This window comes from Lonchura striata, chromosome 9 (genome assembly GCF_050655825.1).
Source record: "Lonchura striata isolate lonStrDom1 chromosome 9, ASM5065582v1, whole genome shotgun sequence".
NCBI classification, from domain to species: Eukaryota; Metazoa; Chordata; class Aves; order Passeriformes; family Estrildidae; genus Lonchura; species Lonchura striata.
The window spans coordinates 16,898,983-16,925,054 of record NC_140711.1 but is presented as its reverse complement, the minus strand read 5'-3'; the positions used below and the strand labels follow the sequence as shown (position 1 = coordinate 16,925,054).

The window sequence follows — 26,072 nt, the reverse complement described above, 5'->3', positions numbered from 1 at the left end:
TTTCAGTTATATGGTTTAAATCTTGCAACAGGAATGGGGATAGCTCTAAGTTCAAGTCATTAAACACTGAGAGGAGAAAACTTGTTTTCTGCTAAATAGTTATTGTTCTATAAAATTGTCCCTTCTCTGATTTGTGTTGAGGTCTTGAAATGTAACAAGTGATAGCCTCATCTGAAAAGGGGTTTTTATATTGCCCTTATAAATAGATATGATGCTGTGGCCAAGTTACAACCCATTTGGACACTGAAGCCTGCCAGGTTTTCTTCAGTGTGCTTATTGTGCTGATATGGAAAATTAGTTCCCTCTACAGAATAATGATGATTGCTAACATTTGCTCTAAGCTAAAGAGAAGTGTACAGAATTGGAAATGAGGAGAAAATGAGTTCTTTATTTTCTTCAATAAATAGAGGTATGATTGTGAAGTGCACAGATTATTATGTTGAGTAAGGTTTCATACATTCTATTCAAATGGTCACACCAACTGATAATAAAATCAAAGTTTAATACAAAATACTTTAATTCTCGTGACTTAACCTTTGTGAAGATAAGGTTGAGTCATAATTCTTTTTCATCTTACATTTTGTAGCTTAAAAGGGGTTTTTTTAGGAATGTTGATATTAATATCTTGATTACTTTTGATGGGTTTTCATTTTTCTTGCATTGTATCATACCAACAGCTTTCACAATAAAAGGTAGTAATAGGAATAATAGGGCTCTTGTAGAAGGCCATAGTAGCAATATTGAAAGAGATTTCTTAATTGCTTTATTTTGATGGGGTTTTAGGGGTTTTTTTTTTTGATTCAACTAATGTTTGCCATGTTCTTTGCAATATTTTTTGATAACTATCAGGGATGCAGTACGAGACTTTCTACATGAAATATACTTTCTACCTGACCTTCCTGAACTAAAAGAAGTTCAGGTTGTCCTACAGGAATACAGAAAGGTACAGATTCTTTTATTTATTTGCATGGCTTTATTGCATAAAATGAATTCATGACAACTGAGGAAAGCATGTAAAGTGTATTGTTAAGTGGAAATATATTCATCTGCCTTGGTACACAAAGTAGGCTTTGTGTATCACAGGCATAGTTTGAAGCATGTTCTGATTCTTGTTTAGGAATGAAATATACTCATGTTCAACATTCTTGTTTCTGTAGCATCTTCCTGAACCCTGACTTTTCTTCTCTTTTGTGACAGATTTTAGAATGAGAAGTGGACAATTTTAGCTATGGCTATATTGTCTTTACATGGGGCAAAGTTTGTCTCTTCTTAGGAGTACTCTATGGTCCATTTCATTTCCTTGTGATTAGGTAATAGATGGGAAGTAGCAATTATTTTGTGGGAGTGATACAACAAAAGTAGGAATTAATTTGATTTTAAACAGACTTTAAGCAAAGCGTTTTCTTCTGATTTTTTAATTTTTATTTACACCATCATTATATTTACCCAAAAGTAAAATAGAGCACATTTTTGAGTAAAACTTTTTTTAAAATAGGCAAGAAGACAATGGTATATAGATATAGGCAAAAATGTAAGCAAAAAGGCAGTTGTTTCCATGTATTCTTGCTTGTGTTCTTTGAGATGCTGTTCAGTCATATTCCTGTTATACTTAACTTGTCTTATGTCATGCTCAGGAATCCTCCAAAAGCACAGACTTGCAGACAGCTCTGCAGCTGTCTATGAAAGCTATTCAGCATGAGAATGTGGATGTTCGGATTCATGCACTTACCAGCCTGAAAGAAACATTGTATAGAAACCAGGTATGAAAACCTCCTTCAGAACTAAAAATAAACCAAATTAGCATCTGGACCAAAAGTCTATCCTTGTTGTTACAGGGTGTTCACTTGAACTGAGTTATTCTCTTCAGGTCGTTAAGCTGCTTCTTTATATAATGGGGAAAATAGATTCTTTTTCATGACACCTCTGTGTAGGTACACTTTCAAATCCTTCAAATCTTTGTGATGCTGATTTAGCAAGGCTAGTGTACTTTTTATTTTCAACTCTGAGGCAAGATGTATCTAAGAAGTCCATTTCAGCAATTTATTATGTGGGCTTACTGTCTGTTTAGGGCATGTATGGCTTTTGCATCAGGAGCCTCATACATAAAAGCAAGCATGTGTGTGTAATATATGAAAGAATTAAGATGTCCTTGGACCACCTTAGACCTTTTTTTTCCTCTTCCTTCTCTGTCTTCTACCCTCAAAAAATGGAATTCATTTATCATATTAAAAAAAAAATATAGCCATGTACAAGCTGAAGACACTGCTTTACAATTCTGTGTGGTTAGTAGCCCAAAGGGTGTATGTGACCCATTAAAAAAAGTAATAAATCTTTACCCTTAGTAATTATAAGATTGTGAGATGCTCTTTAGCCAAAAATTTAAAAAAAAAAGCATCCAGCTAAAAGAACAAACAATAATTTTGTGTGCTCCTGGGCAACCAGTAATTCTTGCAGCTCAGGTCAGCAAAATTCTGCCATGTCTTGCTGAGTTAGAGGTCTAGCAAAATAATTGAGGCAAATGAAACTTAATTAGTTCCACAGCTTGTGGAACTATTTGCTCTGTTATGTTGGCTGTAGTTTCAGTTTTCATTAAGCATAACAATGACAAACATCCTGATTTTTTTCTGTATTTGGACTAAATGTGAAACTGAGGAATAAAAGCTGGGCCAAAGCAAAGAAAGAAAGAACGCCCAATTAAAATGATGGGCATTGATCAAAGGACTTGAAACCTAGGCTTTGTAGGACTTGAGAGTGATGAAATGTCCAAGAAATGGCAAATAATAAGAATAGCAATGGCAGCAAATCTAGAAGGTATGACTGCAGTTGCATGAGAGAAATGGGGAGGAAGTATTGGAACACATAAGAACAGAGATAAGTAAGTCAAAAAGATAACACAGAAAAGAAGTAAGATAGAGAAGGAGAACGAAGTTAGTAGAGAGGTGCATGATAATGAAATACAATATTGGCCTTGACAGCATTAACTGAGGCCCAAATCCCTCACACATTTGTTTAGTCCTTCCTAGGGTGAGAAGCAGATTAGTGCAATTGGACTGTGGTTACAACCTGAACTCATGGCTAAATGGAATCAGAAGTGAGTTACTGGCTGAAGATTTCCAAGATAATTTACAAGTATTGTTGTAGAATAACTCATCTTGATTATTCATCTTCCTAGGAGAAGTTGATCAAGTATGTCACAGACAGTGAAACTGTGGAGCCAGTCATCTCCCAGCTGGTAACAGTGCTTCTCATCGGCTGCCAGGATGCAAATTCCCAGGCACGACTGCTCTGTGGAGAATGTTTAGGTGAACTGGGAGCCATAGATCCTGGCAGGCTCGATTTTTCAACAAGTGAAACTCAAGGAAAACACTTTACATTTGTGGTAAGAAGCATTGCAGTAGTATTTTGTTTAGCATTAGGGGTCTTCTAAAAGTCCTTGGGAGGAGGGAACCTCTTCTCTCTAGACCCTTTGAAAATCTGGACTTGCTGTCTCCCCTAAAACAATTTAGAGTTACACTTCCAAGTGATTATTTAAAAATATAGCTATTACTCTGTTTTAGTAAAACTGACATTCTGTTTGTGATTCAGGCTGGAGTGGAAGATCCAAATTTTGCCTATGGATTGTTAATGGAATTGACCAGAGCTTTCCTTGCTTATGCTGACAATGTTCGTGCTCAGGATTCTGCAGCGTATGCAATTCAGGTAACATATGTGGTTAGATCCTACTTTTATTTCACAGATTATTTTCTGTAACATTGAATTTAGAACTATGCAATACAAATTTTCATTTTGAAGCGTATGTTTAAGTGTTTGAAACTTCATTCTGTAACACGTTTCAGTTGGAAAGTACACTTAGTATTCTGGGTAGTTCTTAAACAAGATCGATCTGTTTGCTTTTGTGTCACAATATTTTAGGAAACATCTGATGTTTTAGAGGTAACTAGCAGCCCATACACAGGGATTAAGGAGTAATCCTGAGAGTGACTTAGAATTAGTTCAGGTTGCACAGGCAGAAATGAAAAGCAGTATTCCTATGATGGTTTCTGCTTACACTTTTAAGAAGTAAGTGAAAGGGAGCCTACGCTTATTTTCAGGCTCTAGTCTTTTGTGCTGGTTTTATTTAGTGGATGGGGGTTTTTAGTTTCTTTCTTCTTGCTGTTTTTGCTGTTTAATATCTTTGTGAAAACTTCAGGATAGTTCTTTAGTCCAGGAGAAAATAGATGGCCCTATGTAGTCAGCAGGATAAAAATTTTATTAGCATCTGCACAAGATTGTGCACTCCCTGCACAAGGAGGAATCAGACTAAATTCTGGTCCTGGTTTATTGGCAGATGTGAAGAATGCAAGATAATGTGGTCCAAACACCAGCTGGAGAATCTGGGGAATCAGTAGTTGAAATCAAAATTTGCCTGGTAACATGGGATTAACAGTGCTGGATAACAGTTTTTTAGTTATGATTTCTGAATTAAGCATTCCATAACTTCTATCCCATTACTTATCATAGAATCATTCAGATTGGAAAGATCATACCATACACACTGGGTTTTGGTCATATGCACGAGGTTTTGTACTGTGGTCATAAAAATTCTCAGGGCTAACTTGTTGATGCAACCATGCCTTTTCAGGAATTACTGTCCATCTATGACTGTAGAGAGACAAGCACTGACTGCCCTGGCTCCAGGCTTTGGAGGAGGTTTCCTGAGCATGTGCAGGAGATCTTGGAACCCCACTTAAACACACGGTATATGACAGTTTAAGGAATGGCTTTTCATAACACATCTGTTTGGTTTTCTCTCCAGGCTAGTATTAACCATATATGGTTTTGTGACTCTCGCTCTTCTGGGAAGAGTGATATGTATATATACAAAGTTGAAATAAGGTCTTTCTACTACAAGCTGAATTATTACTTACTTGAATGTAATTCTCTCTAAATCAAACAAGGAAAACTCAGAGCTCATACTTTGCCCAGGTCTGCCTGTTTGTCCTTAGAGCATTGACTTATATGATGTTTTGAAACTTTTGTTTTTCTTTCCCCTCTACTCAAATCTACTAGCATCCTATTATTCCTACCTTCTATAGAAGTAGAAGGAGTTCACCGAGTTTTCATTTGACTTTTTCTTCACATTATTTTTTTCATTACTTCAATAAAACGAAACTTCAAATTATGTTGGTGTCTTAACTTGAAATAATCAATGTTTCCCTTCTATTTCCTCATGAAGGCAGTCATGCTCACCTGTGATAAGATTTACCTTTTTAGAAAACATACATTTTGGCCTTTCTCGGCTTTCATGTGTACTCTGAGTTTTTCCTGTCAAGAGCATAGTACTCAAATATTTATCAAACTTAATTTCTTAAAACTGATTACAAATAACACTTTAAGATATACTTACAAACAACCTAACAAGTTATAAGAATTTTTATTTCATATTTAATTTTAAGAAGCTCTAGAATAAAAGATGTTAACTACTGAAAGTGGGGGTTTTTATTCTACTTTTAAAGTTTCAGAAGACAGAACTTAATATTGCTCCAGTGAGAAAATTTCATAACTAACAGTGTGCTATTTTTTACTATATTAAATGAAAAGATAGTTTAATTAAATGGATATTTCAAAATTACAGGTACAAGAGTTATCAGAAGGCTGTAAACTGGTGTAAGGTGAAGAAGCCAATTTACTTAAGCAAATTAGGTGATAATTTTGCAGAATGGTCAGCAACTTGGGCAGGTTATCTTATAACAAAGGTAAGAAAATAAATCTTTCTTTAAGGCTCTTTGCAAGAGCCTCATTTCCATTTCTGCAGGTCAGGGATGGATGCAAAGAATATGTCTGTTGGCTACAGGCCTCTTACAGGACTTTCCTGCTTCTTCAGCAGGGTGCTGCACTCCCCCTTCCCCAGCACTGCTTCCTGGCGGGGCTTCACAGGCAGTGTCAAAGCTAAAAATCAAGGAAACTTGTCTTTTTACTCTTGTGAAACTGGGTGCAAGGACAAATGCCTGTGAAAAGTGTCTGAAATGCTTCTGGATTTACCTTCTCAGTTTTGGAAAGATTTCCCTGCAGGTTCATAGTCCCAGTACATAAAAAATATTTCTATCTTCTTTTTCTTTTCTCTTTCCAATATCTAAGTGACCCACTGAAAATGTCACTTCCAAATCAGCCACTGTAAGAATTGAATTGAATTACAATAGCTTAGTAATGACACTGTCCTCTTTCAGACAGTAGAATTGAATGTCTTCATAATATCCTACTTTCTGCAGGCTTTTAAGGGCAGAAGAGAGGCTAAGTTTAGTGGCAGACTCTCTCAGCCTTAAATTCTTTTCTATGGCCAGTGCAAGCTCACAATGGTGTAAATCACATGGAGAAGTGGCAATGTAAGCAGTGCTTACCTGTCTTTTTGCTGTCAGCACTTGCTACATGTAATAGCAGCCGCCATCTGGTATCCCTGTTGCAGATTTAAGTCTGGTGAACCTTCTGTAGGAGACAGATATCTTAAAGTTATTTGATGGACTAGAATTTGTGTTCATCAACAAAAGGAAATCTATTGATTGTTCATATATTTGCACTTTTGTAATGATGCTCTTCCTGGAAATAATATTTTTCTGTAGGTGCGACATGATCTTGCCAGGAAAGTTTTTGATTGCTGCAGTATTATGATGAAAAATGACTATAAAGTGACAATTTATCTGCTTCCACACATCCTTGTCTATGTTTTGTTGGGATGCAGTCAGGAGGATCAGCAAGAGGTGAGATGTGTAAGATGGTAGTATTTTTCACAGAAATGGTCAGGAGCTGTTCTTCATAAGAGCTGCTCAGCTCTGTAGGCCTACATGAATAAATTGTTCAGGTGTTAAACTCCTTTTTGTGTATTAATAATAGAAGTAATAATATAAATTTTCTGACAGGGTTTTGAATATACTCATAAAAGTTTGTGTTGGAACTATTTTCTGCGGATTTCCATCAGCTGGGCCTAGGATGAGGTATTATGTAGTTAATTATGACTGCAGTAACATCAACAGCTGGAATGGTACAAAGAGGAAGTGTGCAACAAAAACAGACAGTAAATTGAACTTGTATAATTCCAAGAATTCAGACTCATAATTTTTTCCTCTCTTTTGCATGCAATTATAGTTTCAGTGGATAAACTATTCAGCTGCCAGATTCATGGGGAGCAGGATTTGTAGATGTGTTGTAACAAAGCAGGGCAGGGGGAGAAATCATCCTGCTTTCCTTCAGTTTTCTTGAGCTGTCAGTGCATTTGTCCAAGTGCTGCCATTTTTACTGGGAGCAGCATATAAATGTACAGAGAGATGCAAGTTTGCAAGGACTCTTTGTAATCATGTCCTGGGCGAAACCAAGGAATTAGAAGATACTGAAAAGTATAACTTATGTTCCATTAATTTGAAATCTCACAGCTAAAATATTTGTGTTTAAATATTGTGGGTGTACAGAGGCGTGTGATGATTCTTCCTCTGTGGGCAAGTAATCCACAATAAGCATCTGTTATTTATGTTAACTCGTATTTTATAAACTAAAACAAACAGAAGCAGATATTTTGTCATCACATTTATTTAAATAGAAGCAAAAAAGTAGATCTGCAATCTTGTATCCAGTAGATAACTTTATTCTTACCAAATCTTGAAGTATTGTATTTGTAGAAGAGATGCAGTAGCATTTTTGTGTCTTGAAACCTCAAGACTTTCTCCCTGTATGAAATCCCTTGACAACAGCTGCTGCTTGGTTTGCCATTTCTTCCTTTTGAGATTGTGAGACAAGATAATTAAAATAATCTCCAAATTATTAAAACAGACACTTAAAATATCTAGTATTTTAGATTGATTTTGGTGTTAATTGCTGTTTCTTGCTATTTTGCTGCAGGTATGACACTTTATCTTTTGCCTTTGTGTAGGTTTACATGGAGATTATGGCAGTTCTGAAACACGATGACCAGTCCAGCAGGAGACTTGAGGACAGTGCATCTGATCTGAGCCAGCTGAGCACACAGACAGTGTTCTCCATGCTGGATCATCTCACTCAGTGGGCAAGACACAAGTTTCAAACACTCATTGCTGAGAAAAATGCTGGCAAATCTAGCAAAGACAGAAGTGATCTAAAAAGTGAGGGATGCTTATTTTATTTTAAATGGTATTAACATTATTCAAAAAAGAATTTTATTTATGTTTGCAGCTTCACATTGTGACCATTTACAAATGCAGTATTAGTATAATATGTAATCCCTTTTATGATTTCTTAATGTCATTATGTAATTTCCACCCCTTCTACCCCAGGTGACTTGTTCTGAATGCCTGTTGCAAGAAATACACATTTAAAATTTGAAGAATGTAGTGTTAATTTCTTGGTAGTTTTATAAACATTCCATTTAACTGAATATAATATTATATTACATATATAATATATAATATTCTGTGCTGTCTTGCAAGATGTAGAAAGTTCACCAGAATTGTTTTAAATGAATTATTGTTGACAGAAGAGGAAACCATGTTCTGTAATTAGTACAGTTATCTCATGATATTGTTAAATTAATTAATTGGATTTTTATGCATAAGGTAATTCTTATAAACCTCAATTGACAAACTTTTTATTTTGTCCTTTTTTCAACAGCATCAAGTGAGGACTATGGAGAATATCAAAATGTGACACGTTTTCTAGACCTCATTCCCCAGGATACACTGGCTGTAGCCTCCTTTCGTTCCAAGGCTTACACCAGGGCTGTGATGCACTTTGAATCATTTATAACAGAGAAGAAACAAAATATTCAGGAGCATCTTGGATTTCTTCAGGTTCTGAAGTTCTTTTTGGTTTCTGTTTTTTATTTCAAAATGAAAATGTGTACGATAAATAAAGTTGGTCAAATTCTTCTTTGTGATGGGAAGAAGAAAAGATTTATTTGGGCACTTGTTAAATACAAGTGTTTAGTCATCTGTGTTTCAGCAATATTTAGTAGTTTCTCTTGCTTGGCATGCTTCTTATATGAAAAGGAATGAGTAGATTTATTGTATGATAAAATACTGTAAATTCCTGAAAAAAATTAAATGTGTGTTTGTTGATAAGATAACATTTATTGCTTTGAAGTTGGCTCTGTGCCTTTTGCCAGAAAATATAGTCAACTATAATAACAAAACCAAAAAAGCCAAGTACATTTGAAAAAATTCTAAGTGGCTTATTCTAAAGTAGAAAAAGAGCCAATGCTATAGGTGTTGCAAATTATAGAAATTCTTTTCAAGAAGTATTTTAACTTGTGGATGATCCTGTTTGTGATTCCCTATGGTTTATATTCCTCAGTGGCACTTCAAATTTGAAAGAAACTTAGTATGTTGCTTTTTCACCAAAAGAATCATCTTTATGCTATCATGTAATAATAGGGTATTTATTTTGCTCTTCATACAGATGGTTTAAGATAACTTAACGTGTAATAATATGAGATCATAAATATTGCTGTCTGCTAAGGAGAAGTAGAGCTCAACTTTGTCAGGAGCCTGGCAAAACTGACATCTTCAATGAAAATTTATTGCCAATTAATCCTACGGAGTAGTGTGTGCTCCGTGTTCAAGAAGTTCTGCAATTCTGCAGGATATCTTTAAAATAACGTCTTGTTTTTAATGGCCACATCCAATTCTGTTTGAATACAGAAATTGTATGCTGCTATGCACGAGCCAGATGGAGTGGCTGGGGTGAGCGCCATTCGGAAAGCAGAGCCATCTCTCAAGGAACAGATCCTTGAGCATGAAAGTATTGGCTTGTTAAGAGATGCAACAGCCTGCTATGATAGGGCTATCCAACTGGAGCCTGATCAGGTAAATAAAAAACTTGGGTTTTTTTCTTTTTTAATACATATAATTATTATTTTTAATCTTATTGGCTCACAGATGAGTAAGGCTAAAAAAGGTCTTCAGAATATTTAAGTAAAATAGGAATCTAAGTGTTTATTGTGCCAGTTGCTAAATAATTATTGCTGTTGGAAGTAGCTTATGAACTGAAACAAATATTTTACTGGAGTTTTTGAATGTTCATTTATCTTATGGTGCAATTAGTTATGCTTTTTTTGTATTCTAAAACACACCCAAATGAGCATATTTCTTGCTTCAGATTTGCCATGAGTTTCATTAATGTATATGTGGGGTTTTCATTTGTTGTTCTGGTTTCTTTTCCTCTTTCTAGATCATTCACTATCATGGTGCAGTGAAGTCCATGTTAGGCCTCGGTCAGTTATCTGCTGTAATAACTCAGGTCAATGGAGTGCTTGCAAACAGGTACTGTAAGCATCTAATACGCAGTTCATTTGAATAATATGAAGCTCTGGTATAAATCTCTGCCTCAGTAGCCATTTCTGCTCATTATCAAACATCTGAGGCTTATTAAACATAATTAAATTAGGTAGAAAACTTTGAGTGCTTTATCTATAAATTATTTAATTCAGGAAGTCCAGAAATTTTCATAGTTCTTGTCAGCACTGTGAGCAGTGCTGGTATGTGCTTTAATTTCTTAGATAGGATTTTTGCATTGTTTCCCATGTCATTGATTCCATTGGTATTCTTTAGCCAAATAGGTAGATGGATTAAAAGCTGGTAGTTCTTGATGTGTACCACAGAAGTTAAATACACTATTTGGAGGTTGCAGTTGTGGGATCATGTTGTACAGATCTTACTTGTTATCAATGCATGTCCTTTGGTTTTACTGACGTTCTTTAGAAGCAAGCTTATCTTGCCTCTTTTCAAGTAAGTTTTATGTAAAGAACACTTGCTAATGTAATGTAGGATTAACATACTGAGAGGAGACAGCACAAAATTGTATTGCTTTTGTTTTCTTTTAATAGGTCTGAATGGATTTCTGAGTTGAACACTTACAGAGTGGAAGCAGCCTGGAAATTATCACAGTGGGATTTACTGGAAAATTATTTGGCTTCAGGTACGTTATCATTACATAAAAGTATTAATACTTCATTGCATTTCTGAACAATTATATGCTTTAGTTTAATCATCTTGAATCAAGGGGTAGCTATTGTCATTTGATTTAGATTTCACTGGTAGGAAGGTTGGTTCTGAGTGTGTTCTGGATTTTGTAACTGAATTTGATTGTAACCTGTATAGTCTTTGAGCAGAAGTTTCGAGTGTGTGTATCTTTTGAGTCTGTTTGGCTGGGTGGATTGTGGAGTTGAATTATACAGTGTTGATAACATGCAGTTACTTAGTTCTGAGAAAAAGTTATTTTTCCAGTAGTATGTTAAGACAAATTAGCACATTCAGGTTAAGCTGCTTAAAGAAGAAGTCTTCTTTTTCTCCCAAAAGATGTGAAGTCCACTACTTGGAGTGTCAGACTGGGACATTTATTATTATCAGCCAAGAAGAAAAATGAAGCAGCTTTTTATGAGACACTCAAGGTTGTTCGAGCAGAACAGATTGTGCCCCTTTCAGCAGCAAGCTTTGAAAGAGGATCTTATCAGCGAGGATATGAACACATTATCAGGTTTCTCATTTTCATGGCACTATTTTTAAAATCAGAAATCATGTATCAAGTATGCAGCAGCAAGAATTTCGCATTTCTACAGTAAATGGTACATTTTTTGACACCTTTTTTTATATTCAAGGGAAAACCTTTGATTAATTAGGAATTTATATTTATCCTCCATGGAAAAAATTCACAATAAAACTATGTGGTATGGTCTTTCCAAAGCAGCTAGCAAGCAAATGTAAACATCAGGTAATAAAAACCAGCAATTTAATTCCATGCTTGAAGTAGTACAAATAGGCCAGTAAAGCCGTTAACTTGAGAGCATTGCTTTTGACCTATATGGAGGAGGAGGCTGAAAAGCACTCCCTTTTTAATCAAGAAAGAGTAGTAAGAATTAAACCCCATCCCTTTTCTTTATTAATAAACTTTTGATTTGGCTGCAGTAGACTAAAACGTAGCCTTTTTGAATAGACTTAATCCTTCCTCTGCACTGTAAATGCATCCTTATGGCAAGATATTGGCTGAAGTCAGTTGAAGTGCTTGTTTTAGTTTCTGCATTGTTGTTTGGGAAATGAAGTTTGGGTATTGAGAAAGAAGTGTTTCAAAGTAGTTTCCTCTAGCCACTGATCCAGGCTACTTGGAAGCCTTTCAAGGATCACTTTTTCTCTGTCAGATGTACCCACTACATTTGTACCCACTTCTCTCTGCCAGTGAGAACTGGGGCATTTACAGCCACTCAGCTTTCCATCTTTACAGTGACAGATATGAACAGTAATGGTATTTTAAAATAAATGGAATAACTTCACTTTTTAAGTAAAAGTATATTGCTTCTAAAATGGGATTTGTTGAAAATGTAAGACTTTCTGAATAATTATTGCTGAAAATAATGGATAGAAATACTCTTTCTAAAGGTTGACTTCCTCTCTGAGTGATCTACACTGTCTCTTTCTTCAGCAGCTTGGCAAAGAAATATTGATAAAAAAATGAATAATTTTGTAAATCCTGGATTTTGTGTGCTTGGTTTTGTTGCATTTTTGCTTTTTAGAATAAATCCTGCTGGGTGACATTATTTACAGGGCCAAATTTTAGAAAAAAAAAAGCAAAAACTTTGTAAAATTTGTATGTATGTCAAACAGTAATAAATTCTCACCAATTTTCTGCCTCTATTTTGCTAACACAGGTTGCATATGCTGTGTGAGTTGGAACACAGTATTGGGCCAATGTTTCAGCAACCAGATGGTGACCACAGTAGAGATTCCCTCAACTGGTGTGCTCGTATTGAAATGACCCAAAACTCTTACAGAGCAAAAGAACCCATTTTAGCACTGAGAAGGGCTTTGCTTAGTCTCAGTAAAAGGTGAGGACATTACTGTTTCTTGTCTGTGTTGTATTCTCAGTTATACTCTGGGGTTTCATATATATGTTAGTAGAGAGAAGATAAAACTCTGGGAATTTGTTCTAGACAAAAGTAGTCCCCCAATATTATGTCTTTTCAAAATAAGAAGGAGAGGCAGTGTCTAAAGGAAAGAGAAGCAAGAAACGGGGACAAAGTGTATTTATTTCTAGTCCTAAATGGAAAAAAAAAAGTGAAACAAATGTATTAAAATAGTTTTAAATTATTGATGTTTAGTATATAACTTCTTGAGAAATTCAACTTGTGTTTCAACACGTTGTGATTTTTACTTCAGATTTTAAAGTAGCATTCAAAATAGAAATGTTTAATTTTCTGTGAAAATATCCCTGTAGCCAGGATTACAGCGAGCTTGTTGGACAGTGCTGGCTCCAGAGTGCTAGAGTTGCAAGGAAAGCTGGGCATCACCAGACTGCCTATAATGCTCTGCTGAATGCTGGGGAGTCAACACTCTCAGAACTTTATGTAGAAAGAGCAAAGTGGCTCTGGTCCAAGGTAAGAACAACAAAAATGGAATTTAAATTCCTACATGCAAGAAAATAATATTTTAAATTTTCTTCAAGATAAAAATGGCACACAGCATATATAAAACAAGATATGTCAGCTCGGACAGTTGATACATTGATACATCCTCCAGGTGCTGGTCAGCCCTGTTATGTATCTCATCTTCTTAGCACCTTTGTATAAAACTGGTGGATTACCTGTCTCTGTCAATGCAGCCCAGGCAAATTTATATTATCTTTATAGTAGACGTCTTCTTAATTTTTTTCCTTTCAACTAATAGCAGTAGGCAGCAAACATGAGAGAAATTACTGTGGTACACCTAAAGGCACAGCAATGCTGAGATAACAAGGAATACAAGAAGCATTTGAAGTTAGTAATATTCAGTTACCACAGCCAGAATGGCCTAGAACACATCTGGGGACATAGCTTTCCTTAATAACAACTCTAAGCGGGAAGTTTTGTATCTCTCTTATTAAAAGTATAGAAAATGTTTTCTGTCTTTCCCTTAGGGTGAAGTTCATGAAGCACTAATTGTTCTCCAAAAGGGGGTTGAATTATGCTTCCCTGAAAATAAAGCACCCTGCAATAGCAAAAATCAGCTCATCCATGGTCGGGCAATGCTGCTAGTGGGCAGATTTATGGAAGAAACTGCTAACTTTGAAAGCAATGCAGTCATGAAAAAGTATAAGGTAATCTGGAATACTACTCTTAACAAGGCAGGAGCTCTGAATAATAATGTATTACTTAAGTAAGCTATTGTTTTGCTCCTGGTGGTGTCAACCAAGTATAACAAATGGGATTAAACAGTGCAGTGCATCCATTGTAGGAGGAGAGCAGTTCTTGTGAAGATATACCTGTCTTAATTAGGTTTAATGTAACACATCAGTATAGGGGAGACTACAGTTCATAGTAGTTCATTAATTAATTTTAAATAAACAAGTTACAGATGTATGACTTTATTCTCATGCTTGCACAGATTAGAATTCCTTACTAAAATGTGGACTACTCCAAATACACGCAGTTGACCTGGTGATGCATTGCACTACTCTTCAGTTTTATTTCTCTCTGCTAGTGACTTATAACTGTGATTTAAATGTGCTTCCAGTCTATGAAGAACTAGGAAAAGGGACAAACTGGTATCATCTTCTTGAACAATACTGTACTGCATGCTTCATCTTGTGATGCCTGTGAAATACTTTTTTGGCATTGACTAATATTGCCTTCTAAAACAGTAGGAGATGTAGATGTTTATGCTTCCTTAAAAGCAGCATGTCTCCTGTCCAAGTTTTGGCATTTGATACTGTTAATAGTTACTTCTGTCTTACTAAATAACATACTTCTATAAAATGTAAAAATGTAAATGTATCAAATCTAATGAAGGTTAAAATAATGTAAACAAATGACATTTCAGTGGATTCCATAAGAACACTGACACTCAGTACTCTCTGCTAAGTATTGGCACAGGAAATAAGCCAGTGTTATTAGATAGGAGATGTGCCTCTCACCAATTATTTATTTTCTAATACATGTCACACGATTTTTTTTTTTTTAAAACATTTTGATTTAGAAGGAAAACAGAAATGAGAAATATATAGAATCATAGATTCATTAAGGTCAGAAAGATGCCCCAAGTCCAGCTGTTAACATCATGCTGTTTCACTTTACAAAAAACTCTAACTCAGTACTGAGTTATTAAGATCAGGAACCTGATTTTAATTAAAGTATGATCTTTCCTAGTTCAGGAATCCCTTATCATTCTGTCTTGAATTGTGTCTCTCCAAAAGCAAAAGGCATTTTAAAAACAGACTTCTGGTTTGTAGAAACAATTATCTTGAGGCAAAATTAGAATTTTTTGGAGTTACAGGGTTAACAATAATTTTTTTGCATGTACTCTGCACAACATAACATGAGATTGTTTCTTGAGATTTTTTTTAAATTTTATTTTTAAATTAGCATATTCTCAGAAGTAATTACCTCATTTTGATGTTGCAGGATGTTACAGTTTTCTTACCAGAATGGGAAGATGGACATTTTTATCTTGCAAAATACTATGACAAATTAATGCCGATGGTAACTGACAACAAGATGGAAAAACAAGGAGATCTGATTAGATACATAGTTCATCACTTTGGGAGGTTAGAGGAGAACGTTGCTTACTTTTTGTAAAAGGATGGCAATTATACTGAGAAAAAAACCCCATTTCTGTAGGAATATATTGTCTTTCACCAATTCAAACTGACTCCAATTTTTATACACTGTTGTAAAACAAAATGTTACATGCTTCCTTTTTGTTTTCATACATAATTAATTTTACTTCTGACTAACCAATTGTGTCTTTTGTCAGACAGTTAATTATTTAATCTGTGGTTTTGACTAATAAAAACAAACTCTTAATTATTTTTTGGTTGTTGCAGATGCATTAAAATGCTGACATAAAGTTAGAAGTATTTTAGTATAGAAAATATTTAGTATAGAAAGTATTAGTATAGAAAGTATTTAGTATAGAAATATTCCATTTCTAAAGTTAGAAAGGAACATTAAACGAATGAGAATGTAAAATTTGTATTACTTCTAATATATATCACTCTTTGATTTAAACATTTAATCACAGGTCTCTCCAGTATGGAAACCAATTCATTTATCAGTCAATGCCAAGAATGCTGTCTTTATGGCTGGACTTTGGAGCAAAAGCATATGAATGTGATAAAGGTAGAACATTTTTTCCCAGTACACAGTTTCCATGTCATTCTTTTGAATAGATGATTGAAAGAACGGTGAAATATACATACAGTTTTTCATTTAGCTTTATTGCCTGAGGTTATATGGAAACAAGAAAGTACTACTATTCTTGTGAAATACAGGATGTTAATATGCAGGAGAGTATTAATTATTTAAATTAAATCTTCCAGAATTTTTTCAAGTATGTAGTGAGACAGCATTGGTCCTTGGGTAACTGAAGGCATTAGATACAGGGAAAATCCTTGCATGCCCCTTGTCACCACTTTTAAGATGCCTCATGAGTGATGAGTAAGTAATTGTTTTGTATGCACTTGCTACAGTAAAGTGTTAGGCCTTAGGGCTTTTTTTCAGTTTGTTTTGGTTTCAGTCTTTTAAGGAATTTTACTGAAATGTTCCACCTCGTTTTATTGAACTGTAGGGGGGGGGAAATCTTGTAGGCAGCAGTGTGAAGGCATGAGAAACTAACACCACAGATGTACTTTGGTGGGAGATTTTGGTACAAATAAAAATTGCAAACATTGCTTGCAGGTCTGGCGTGAAGCAGACAGTTGTGCTCCTTGATCTTGTCCTCATTCTGCACACTTAGCTCAACTGTTTGGCTGCAGGCCCATCAGATCCTGTACTCTGAGGTGCTGATGTGAAACTCAAGCTCAGGGACAGGGGTGGAGATAGGAAGATAGGAGCAGATGTGCCAATTTCATCCCATGGAAAGACTTTCTTCATTTTCTCTCCATTAAAGAACATCAGAATCCTTTTATCAGGAAAATACATGGAGTGTTTAGTCTATTCTATCCCTACCATATCATTTTAAAGAAGTCATTTTAAAGACATTTAATTGCATGGTATTCTGCTTAGTTAAATGGCATATGCATTCAGTCACTGTATGCTATGTTAAAAAGAACTTTACAGTTGGAGCTTTTTGTTGCCTTCAATTTTTTTTGGCTTATGAAATTGCCAACAAAATATTATTCTAAAGCCTTGATTTAAATTACTTTCAATTTCCAGTGAAGAGAACCAGGAATATGGTCTTTTCATTTTTCAGCAGGTCGTTCAGAACGTGTTCAAATGAAAAATGACCTGGCTAAAATAAACAAGGTGATTACAGAGCACACAAATCACCTGGCACCTTACCAGTTCCTGACAGCCTTTTCTCAGCTCATCTCTCGAATCTGCCATTCTCATGATGAAGTCTTTGCAGTTCTGATGGTGATTGTTGCTAAGGTGTTTTTAGCCTATCCACAGCAAGCAATGTGGATGATGACTGCGGTGTCCAAGGTACCTTGATATGTATAGCTACACTTGTTTTTCTCAGAAATGTAAATATAACCCATTTTACTTTAAGCTGATAAGAAGGATTTGAGAGTCTCATTTGTTGTGATACAGTGTTGCAGAAGCAGGTATCAATGCCATCACTGCCAATTATTTTATTGCAGTCTTAATTCCGATATTACAGTTTAAATGCTCCAAATCAGAATGCTAATATGCATCCAAACTTGCATGGTGTATTAGGAAAGGAAATTTGAGTAACAAATAGCTGATGAATTGTGTAGTTATGGGCAACAGATTTTGTTGCATTTACTAATTGTGTTATAGTACTTTCAGTCCTATGTCCTATAAACAAAGAATCAACTTAGTAGGTAGATGTACAAGTAATTACTTAGCAGTAAGGACATTCCAAAGCAGACTGAGAAGTGTGCTGCATGAGGCTGGTGAAATAACATTCAGGATACACTGACATATTCTTGAATATTGGCCTTTATATTGTGGGACTCCCAATAATGGTTTCAGAAGTAACCCCCACACACCCACCAACAGTACCACTTCAGCTTTTCAATTAAAGTACATCCTTCTCCAGATATTAAATATGATAAGCAATAAGACTATTACTTACTGGGGAGGATTCTTCAACTCTTTGTTTAATAAATTTTAACTTTCCTTTTTTTTCAGTCCTCTTACCCTATGCGAGTCAATAGATGTAAGGAAATTCTAAACAGAGCTATTCACATGAAGGAAACTTTAGCAAAATTTATTGGAGATGCCACACGCCTTACAGACAAGCTGTTGGAACTCTGCAACAAACCGGTACTTAGAAAATAAACAAACGAGTGCATGTTGTAGGATTATTCAAGAATCTCATACAAAGCTGCTTCTGACTGCTTTCATTAGTCAATTCATAATATTACTTATATTGTTAATAATTTATTATATGAATAATTATATATTAATACTAATTATTATATATTTATAATGTTACTGCAGTTTAGCAGAAACTTAAATTGAGCAAACTTTAAAAACTTTCAGTACATAATGGCTTGTTTAACAGTGCATGGACTTTACATTATTTTGTACTTTCACATATCATTCATGCCCATTAATTTTCACAGTTTTACTGTAAAAATAGGGTGATTGGGCTTTTATGAACAAATCAACGTGATAATAAAAGTAGAACTAAATGAAATCTTTCATTATTCTGTATTTATATTCAAAGTGAAAAATAAGTCTGTCACATCAGCCAGATATATTTTATTCTTGATTATTTAATTTGAAATGTAGCTTGCTGTTGTTCTTATTACAATCAGCATTTATTATTCTAGTCTGTTTATTAGTTAATGTTAACTTTAAAGGTTATTTCTGACTTTGGTCATCCTTCTTTTTCAAGGTTGATGGAAACAACTCAACATTAAGCATGAATATTCATTTCAAAACACTGAAAAGATTAGTAGAAGAGCCCACATTCAGTGAAATTCTCATTCCCTTACAATCTGTAATGATACCAACTCTTCCTTCAATTCCTGGTACCCATGCTAACCATGACCCTTTTCCTGGCTGCTGGGCCTACATTGCAGGCTTTGATGATGTGGTAAGGCTCTAGTTGTCACCTGCTTTTTCACTCCATGTTAAACAAATATAGCTGCAAATACATCTCTGTTCTCTAGAAATGGGAGGAGTAAGTAGGAAATTCCATAATTACTTCTGTGGCAACTGAGTGGATTCTGTCACAGCAGCCTGAGGCAGGTGTGGCCCTTTGGCACTCAGATAAAGTTCTGGTCTGAGGTTAACAGGCTGCAGCACTGTGGAAGTGCTAACATAGTTGGTTGCAGTGGTTTATTAAAATTACACTTTATTTTGGATAATCTGATACAGATGTTAGTAAAGTTCATTTTTCCTTAGGTGGAAATTCTTGCTTCACTTCAAAAGCCAAAAAAGATCACCTTGAAAGGTTCAGATGGGAAATCTTACATTATGATGTGCAAGCCAAAAGATGATCTGAGAAAAGACTGCCGGCTCATGGAATTCAATTCCCTTATTAATAAGGTTTGATGAATGAGACAATCAGGTGCATTAGGTGCATTATACTTATTGACCAGGACAGAACACTGAGCTATCTAGCAAAAAAAGCCAATTTAGCTTTAGGAAGAAAACAATAGCAATTGATAATGTATGACTTCTTACAGGCTTGTGAAAACAATAACAAATTACAATATTCTGCCAAAACAATTCCTTATTCCAGCAAAAATAGACCGGGCAGGTTATTTACAATAAATAAATATCTGCAGACTTTCTGCTGTCATGCTTCATATTTAGTAATTTCTAATATATTTTTTAAAACATAGGTACATTAATTTTTTGATACTGAAATATTGCCATACCTCTTATTTTTGTTCTATTTTGCTTTTCAGCAGTGTGTTTAAGGATAAGGTACCATGTTTTCTGTGAGGTTAAAGCAAATGACGCCATCTCTGAAACACTAAAGTATTTATTTCAAATATTGCTTTTAAGGGATTTAAGCCATGTACAAGTTATACAATTTGATTATTTTATTGCAAAATCCTCTTCTTTTAAATTTTAAATTTACTTTGGAGAACAGATGCACATTTTGCTTTCATTTGACCTCCTGCAAGACTGTGAAGCTTAGATTTGTAAATTCTAGATTGTGTGATTAGAAGGTAGTTATAGATAGAATGTAAATGCTATAGATCCATTTTGATCCTATCTGTGTTCTGTGTTAATCTCATTTTCCTTTTGTGAATAGTGCTTAAGAAAAGATGCAGAGTCCCGTAGGCGAGAGCTCCATATCCGCACCTACGCAGTGATTCCATTAAATGATGAATGTGGCATAATTGAGTGGGTGAATAACACTGCTGGTCTAAGAAATATCCTGATAAAACTTTATAAGGAGAAAGGTAAATAAATATGTTAGAATATAGTAAAAGTTTTTAGATATTTTTGAAGAGCTTGTATCTTATTAAGTAAATGAAACAAATGGCAAGAGTCAGGCTAAATTCTAGGAAGATGTAGTCACATGTATTTTTATCTGTCAGCAATGTATTATTATTCATATGTGTGGTAGACTTTTGTTCTTAAATGGAAGAGAGTTGGTAGTTGCAATGAACAAGTTCCTTACAAGAGCTGGTATCACAGGCATCTTAATACTTTCCTACATATAGTGACATAAATTGTTTCAGCAGCATGGGGATATAGGTGCAGCACTGAATAATAAAAAATACTTTGAACTTTTTCTTTACATTTGATTTTTTTACTTTTCATTTCTGTTACATTTATGTGAGATAATTAAGATAATATACAATTGAGTCAAGGTTAGGAATACAGCAGCTTTCCAGAGAAAAGATCTGATTTCTTTTGAATTTCTTGTTAAAAAGCAGCTTTCTGATCAGTGCAGTAAAAGTTCGGGGGAAAACTTTCCTGTACCCCACAACTAACATGGTTTATAGATTATTTTTCATTTGATCATTTATTTCAACTTTACAGATAAACTTATTTTCTTTTAATTACCATATTTAAATAGTACATATAAGGCTTTGTATTTGGTGATTTCTTCTGCCTGACTGAGGAAGTCTGTTGCAGGTATCTACATGACTGGGAAAGAACTGCGGCAGCACATGCTTCCAAAGTCAGCACCTTTGCCTGAAAAGCTGAAAATGTTCAAAGAGGTCCTTCTGCCTCGTCACCCTCCTCTCTTTCATGAATGGTTTCTTAGAACATTTCCTGACCCTACTTCATGGTGAGTGACTGGGGTTGGGTCAGCTCAAGAGCATCTACTTTGTGTATTCCCTAAGAATTAATGAGAGCACAGGACGAGGACAGGTGAGGCAAGCAGAGCCTCAGCTCTGCCTGCTCTATCTCCACAGGTACAACAGCAGGTCAGCCTACTGCCGCTCCGTTGCCGTCATGTCCATGGTGGGCTACATCCTGGGGCTGGGAGACCGCCACGGGGAGAACATCTTGTTTGACTCTTTCACTGGGGAGTGTGTGCATGTGGATTTCAACTGCCTGTTCAATAAGGTGAGAAATGCCACTTGCTGAATGTGCTCTGTATATTATATGCATGTAAGTTATAAATTTCTACTGTCTTATATGCATGTAAGTTATAAATTTCTTTTCCATTACTTATTTCCATTTTACTTTAATATATCTATTGTGTGCTTTGTCTCACTTTGTCTTGTATTTATATCCCAAAAAAGCCTGGGATACATAAAGGGGATGTGATTGACTGTGTGCTGCATTCAATTAAAATCACTTTTTGATTTAGCCAGTATCAGATGACCTGATGTCGATATACCGAAACAGCCCAAATTTTAGATTGTTTCTATTTTGTGACTCTCCTCTCTCCACTATCACCCTCCAAACAAAGCTAATTGCTACATTAAGAATTCTACTGCTGTGGAGAATTTCTTGTTATCTCTCACACAAATTCACAAAAATTCCAACAGTTCTGTAAAATAAACAGCAGAAATTGTGGCCAGATTGGGATTTAGAGTTTTGGTGTTCCAGTTGAAAGATGTTTTTGGTGTGGGACATGTAGCCTTTTTAGTTCTGATAAGTGAGGTAGAAATATTGTTAGGTTATTTCTTCTGGTTTCTTTTTAGTAAGTCTAAATTGTCCTATATAACAATTTAAAAAAATGTTTTTAAGCAAACTTGCAGATTATAAAAGAAAAGTTAGCATTTTTGCAATGAGACTACAGAGCATAAATATGTATTTAAGAACAAAATTTTATACCCTGCGTTAGTGTGTTAAAACAGGGGGAAAGAGGTTATTTGGACAATGTTACCTTTTACTCAGTGTAATTTCCCCTTATCTGAGTAAGACTGTGAGCTGAGCAAACATATCTTGCCAGCTAGGAAACCGCCACTGACAAAGAGGGAGGAAAAAACTTAAAACCAATGCAAATAATGCTTAAAACACTTAGGGCATCCCTTTTCTTTTTCTCAATGTAAAGGGAGAAACTTTTGAAGTTCCGGAAATTGTTCCTTTCCGCCTCACTCACAACATGGTTAATGGGATGGGTCCCATGGGAACAGAAGGGCTCTTCCGAAGAGCCTGTGAAGTCACCCTGAGGCTGATGCGTGATCAGAGGGAGCCTCTGATGAGGTACGGCAACTACTTCTGCTGCAAACTCCCCAAAGCTGTCTGTAGTCTAAACGTGTGAAACAGAAACTGCTGGAGCATATGCCTATCCTGCAGCTCACTCTCACCATGACATGGAGCTAAATATAAAGCTATATAAATATTCAGCACTAGCTACAGGCTCCTGACAGTGTTTATGTTTTGAAAATTAAATGTATTTATGTATCATATCCTTTTCTAAATTTTTTATTTATTTAGTGTCTTAAAGACTTTTCTCCATGATCCTCTTGTGGAATGGAGTAAACCTGTTAAAGGGAATACAAAAGCCCAGGTGAATGAAACTGGAGAAGTTGTCAATGAAAAGGTGAGTTTAAAACAAAGACAGCCTAAGGTATTCAAATGTGGAATGTCCATTATTGTTACGAATTACATACTTCCTAATGAAAACTTCATATTTTTTTTTTCTTCCATTTAAAAATTTCTCTGTTTGTTCTTTGTTATCTTTCTGTTCATAATTTTTATCCATGACGAGATTTTTTTTAACTGATAAAAAATGTAATTTATCTGTTAAAGAACCAAACAAAAAAGCCTGTCATTCTCTTGTTGGTGTTACTAAATCAAAGAAAATATCAGCAGAAGTGATGCATCTTGTTACCCCTCACTTGCAGAGTCCTCCAGATTTACAGTGATGGTAACTTCTGGAGTCCTTTCCATGTGTATATTCATGCTTTTCCTGAATGGATGTTTATTATTGAATAAATATATGCCCTGGTACATATAGAGAATGATGTGATTAAAATTAAGATTTCATACTGTTTCTTTATTAGCTGCTGCTGAAGACTGTATTATTCACCCAAAGTATAGCTTAATTTTTAATATCTTCCCTCTATGCAAAATTTCTGATTTGTTCCTTTCTATTTTTGGGGTTTTTTTTTAAGGACAGTTTAATGAAAATAAATGTGTAATAGCAGACAATACTTAGGGAGCACTAACAAACACAGTTAAGATAAGGAAAAACTACATCACTGAAACTGTATGACAACAAAGAATTTACCTGTTCTATTTCAGCACAGAAAATCTCTTGGTCTTCAAACAGTTTCTAACCAGCTATGTCTACATTCTTTTACAAAAATTTTCTTTTACAAGACCGCCCACATAATTGTATATGTTAACTGCTTTTTCTGGAGAAGTGCCAACGATGTGCTTGAGATTTAAAAGAAAATGTGTGAATGTAATTGGTATGAACTAGCAACTCCAGTGGGCCTTGGAACAGCTCATTTTGAGATGCTCAAATTTTGATCTAAATTTTCCAGACTTAAATTTTATCCAGAAGTCCAGGAACAAGGCTAGGAAAATGCTGCATTTATTTGAAATTAATTGTATGCAATAAGCTTTCTAACAATTCTCAGATATATTTATATAGCTCTTTCAGTCTCCTTTGGTAACTTTTAACTGTAAAAATGTAAGGCAAAAGTTATAGCTTGGCCAATAATATATCCATGCTAGAGAATTGTTCTTATAAGTGAGTAGCCTTTGTTTTCAATGTAGCTGGTATAGGCATCTGGATTTTGTGTTAAATTATAATATGATTTCAAACACATCCTAAGGAATACTGGTTTTATTTTGAGAAGTGGAAGTTCATGAATAGTACCAATTTTTTTCTTCTTTGCAGGCCAAAACCCATGTCCTTGATATAGAACAACGGCTGCAAGGTGTCATTAAGACTAGAAACAGAATCAAAGGATTACCTTTATCTATTGAAGGGCATGTTCATTACCTCATTCAAGAAGCAAGTGATGACAACCTGCTCTGCCAGATGTATATGGGCTGGGCTCCATATATGTGATATTTGTTCCCTTTGGAATAATAGCATCCACAAGTACTGTAGCTGTAATATTGTTGAGAGGGAATCAGTGAGTGGTACGTGGTTACTTCTGTTGATTTTTGGCTGCAAGCAGAAGAAAAGGCTTATGGTCTTCCAATATCTGTGTAAAATGTACAGTGCCCTTGCAAGAATGCTATGAATGCAGACGTGTAAGGTGTTAGGACTCACCTTTTGTACATAAAAGTCAGTACGTAAGAACTGCTTAAAATTTAGACTATGCAAGGCTCTGCAAGTCTCTGACTAAATGAAAGATTTTCATGATGTTGACAGATGCACTCTATAAAGTACTGTATATTTTTGTACATGTTTCTCATTTGGCTTAGATTAGAAAATAAAACAATGAAGTTTAATACTGATAGGATGTAAAGTGGTTATTTCAATTTCTGTACTCATATGCAGAAGGACTTTCTAAAAATTATTAGTATTTCTTTCCAGCAGTAAACTTTTCTTCAACTTTCTTTCCTGTTGTGTGGCTATTTCTAGGAAAGCTTTTGGGATTTTAAATCTTAGCGTGAGTAAACTGGTAAAGTGGTTCCATATTCTGAACCTATTTCCTTAGCCCTTCAGTGCAGTGCTCTAAAAAAACCTCTCGAAGGACATGGGACAAAGGGAGCTGCAGGACGCTGGCCGTGTGGCTGTAAGGCCAGGGCAGTGGGCAGGTGGTTGTGGCTGTGAATGTACCATCCGCGTAGGCTCCCGAGAGCTTTGTGCATCCCCTCTTCCGCCCTGGAAAAAACACGGCTCTAGGGAGTATTTTTCAGACTCCATTTCAGAAAAGGTGTTTTTGCACAGAGAAGAGTAGACTAAAATATGGTTGAAAGGCAAATGTTAATTTACAGTAATGCTTGCTTTCTAGGCATCCAAAATGTAGGGAAATGAGGGGTGGGGGGGAGATAGGGAAAAATTACACCTTTTTAACCTACAGTAGGCTATTATTAGAATTTTTGTGGTTTTGTTTCTGCTATTCTGAGAGACAAGCAGCGCTGTTAGATTTCGATTACAGGCTTACACCCCTGTGACACTCAAATGTTTGCTCTGTTCGGCTGAAATCCAGAGGTTTGGGAAAGTAAAAGAATGGGTCTGCAACTGCTTCTAGGGCGTTTGTTTCTCCGTCGATCAAGTGCGCAATCTAGAAGTGTTGTCACTGTCCCATAAACGTGACGAGTTTTCCTAGTAAAATATTTGGAACATACTATGTTTCCGGTGTTGTGTTTGAGCGCTGACGTTCTGTTTTTTTCCCAGGCTTTATCAGTTTATCGGAGCGCAGAGAGCCGCCCGAGGAGCTGTTGCACCGGGCGGTGCCATCGCGCGGGGAGCAGATCTGCGGCGCGGGCTGGGGCGGGACAGGGGCAGAGGGAGCTCCGCGTGTTCGCGGCTCTCCCCAGCCCTGCGTACCGGGGCGGGACAGGGGCAAAGGGAGCTCCGCGTGTTCGCGGCTCTCCCCAGCCCTGCGTACCGGGGCGGGACAGGGGCAAAGAGAGCTCTGCGTGTTCGCGGCTCTCCCCAGCCCTGCGTACCGGGGCGGGACAGGGGCAAAGGGAGCTCTGCGTGTTCGCGGCTCTCCCCAGCCCTGCGTACCGGGGCGGGACAGGGGCAAAGGGGGCTCCGCGTGTTCGCGGCTCTCCCCAGCCCTGCGTACCGGGGCGGGACAGGGGCAAAGAGAGCTCCGCGTGTTCGCGGCTCTCCCCAGCCCTGCGTACCGGGGCG

General features: G+C 36.0%; 1 protein-coding gene across 2 annotated transcripts in view; it reads left to right on the top strand.

The window, feature by feature from the left end:
* Positions 1 to 25,557, top strand: part of ATR (ATR checkpoint kinase) — a 39,596-nt gene extending 14,039 nt beyond the window's left edge. Inside the window, exons 20-47 of one of the 2 annotated variants that reach the window (XM_085587136.1) lie at positions 850 to 943; positions 1,635 to 1,760; positions 3,173 to 3,379; positions 3,586 to 3,699; positions 4,622 to 4,737; positions 5,615 to 5,735; positions 6,597 to 6,734; positions 7,898 to 8,105; positions 8,611 to 8,789; positions 9,639 to 9,803; positions 10,168 to 10,259; positions 10,823 to 10,914; positions 11,295 to 11,472; positions 12,638 to 12,814; positions 13,204 to 13,363; positions 13,882 to 14,061; positions 15,365 to 15,507; positions 15,984 to 16,081; positions 17,157 to 17,386; positions 18,059 to 18,193; positions 18,771 to 18,971; positions 19,283 to 19,426; positions 20,145 to 20,295; positions 20,978 to 21,134; positions 21,262 to 21,415; positions 22,353 to 22,504; positions 22,739 to 22,844; positions 24,153 to 25,557. In XM_085587136.1, coding sequence (XP_085443262.1) covers positions 850 to 943; positions 1,635 to 1,760; positions 3,173 to 3,379; positions 3,586 to 3,699; positions 4,622 to 4,737; positions 5,615 to 5,735; positions 6,597 to 6,734; positions 7,898 to 8,105; positions 8,611 to 8,789; positions 9,639 to 9,803; positions 10,168 to 10,259; positions 10,823 to 10,914; positions 11,295 to 11,472; positions 12,638 to 12,814; positions 13,204 to 13,363; positions 13,882 to 14,061; positions 15,365 to 15,507; positions 15,984 to 16,081; positions 17,157 to 17,386; positions 18,059 to 18,193; positions 18,771 to 18,971; positions 19,283 to 19,426; positions 20,145 to 20,295; positions 20,978 to 21,134; positions 21,262 to 21,415; positions 22,353 to 22,504; positions 22,739 to 22,844; positions 24,153 to 24,326 — 4,192 coding nt within the window. In that variant the 3' untranslated portion in view covers positions 24,327 to 25,557. Of the gene's footprint in view, positions 1 to 849; positions 944 to 1,634; positions 1,761 to 3,172; positions 3,380 to 3,585; positions 3,700 to 4,621; positions 4,738 to 5,614; positions 5,736 to 6,596; positions 6,735 to 7,897; positions 8,106 to 8,610; positions 8,790 to 9,638; positions 9,804 to 10,167; positions 10,260 to 10,822; positions 10,915 to 11,294; positions 11,473 to 12,637; positions 12,815 to 13,203; positions 13,364 to 13,881; positions 14,062 to 15,364; positions 15,508 to 15,983; positions 16,082 to 17,153; positions 17,387 to 18,058; positions 18,194 to 18,770; positions 18,972 to 19,282; positions 19,427 to 20,144; positions 20,296 to 20,977; positions 21,135 to 21,261; positions 21,416 to 22,352; positions 22,505 to 22,738; positions 22,845 to 24,152 lie in introns of both variants that reach the window. The other variant, XM_031505647.3, reaches the window with a different exon arrangement.
* Positions 25,558 to 26,072: the final 515 nt, after the last annotated feature.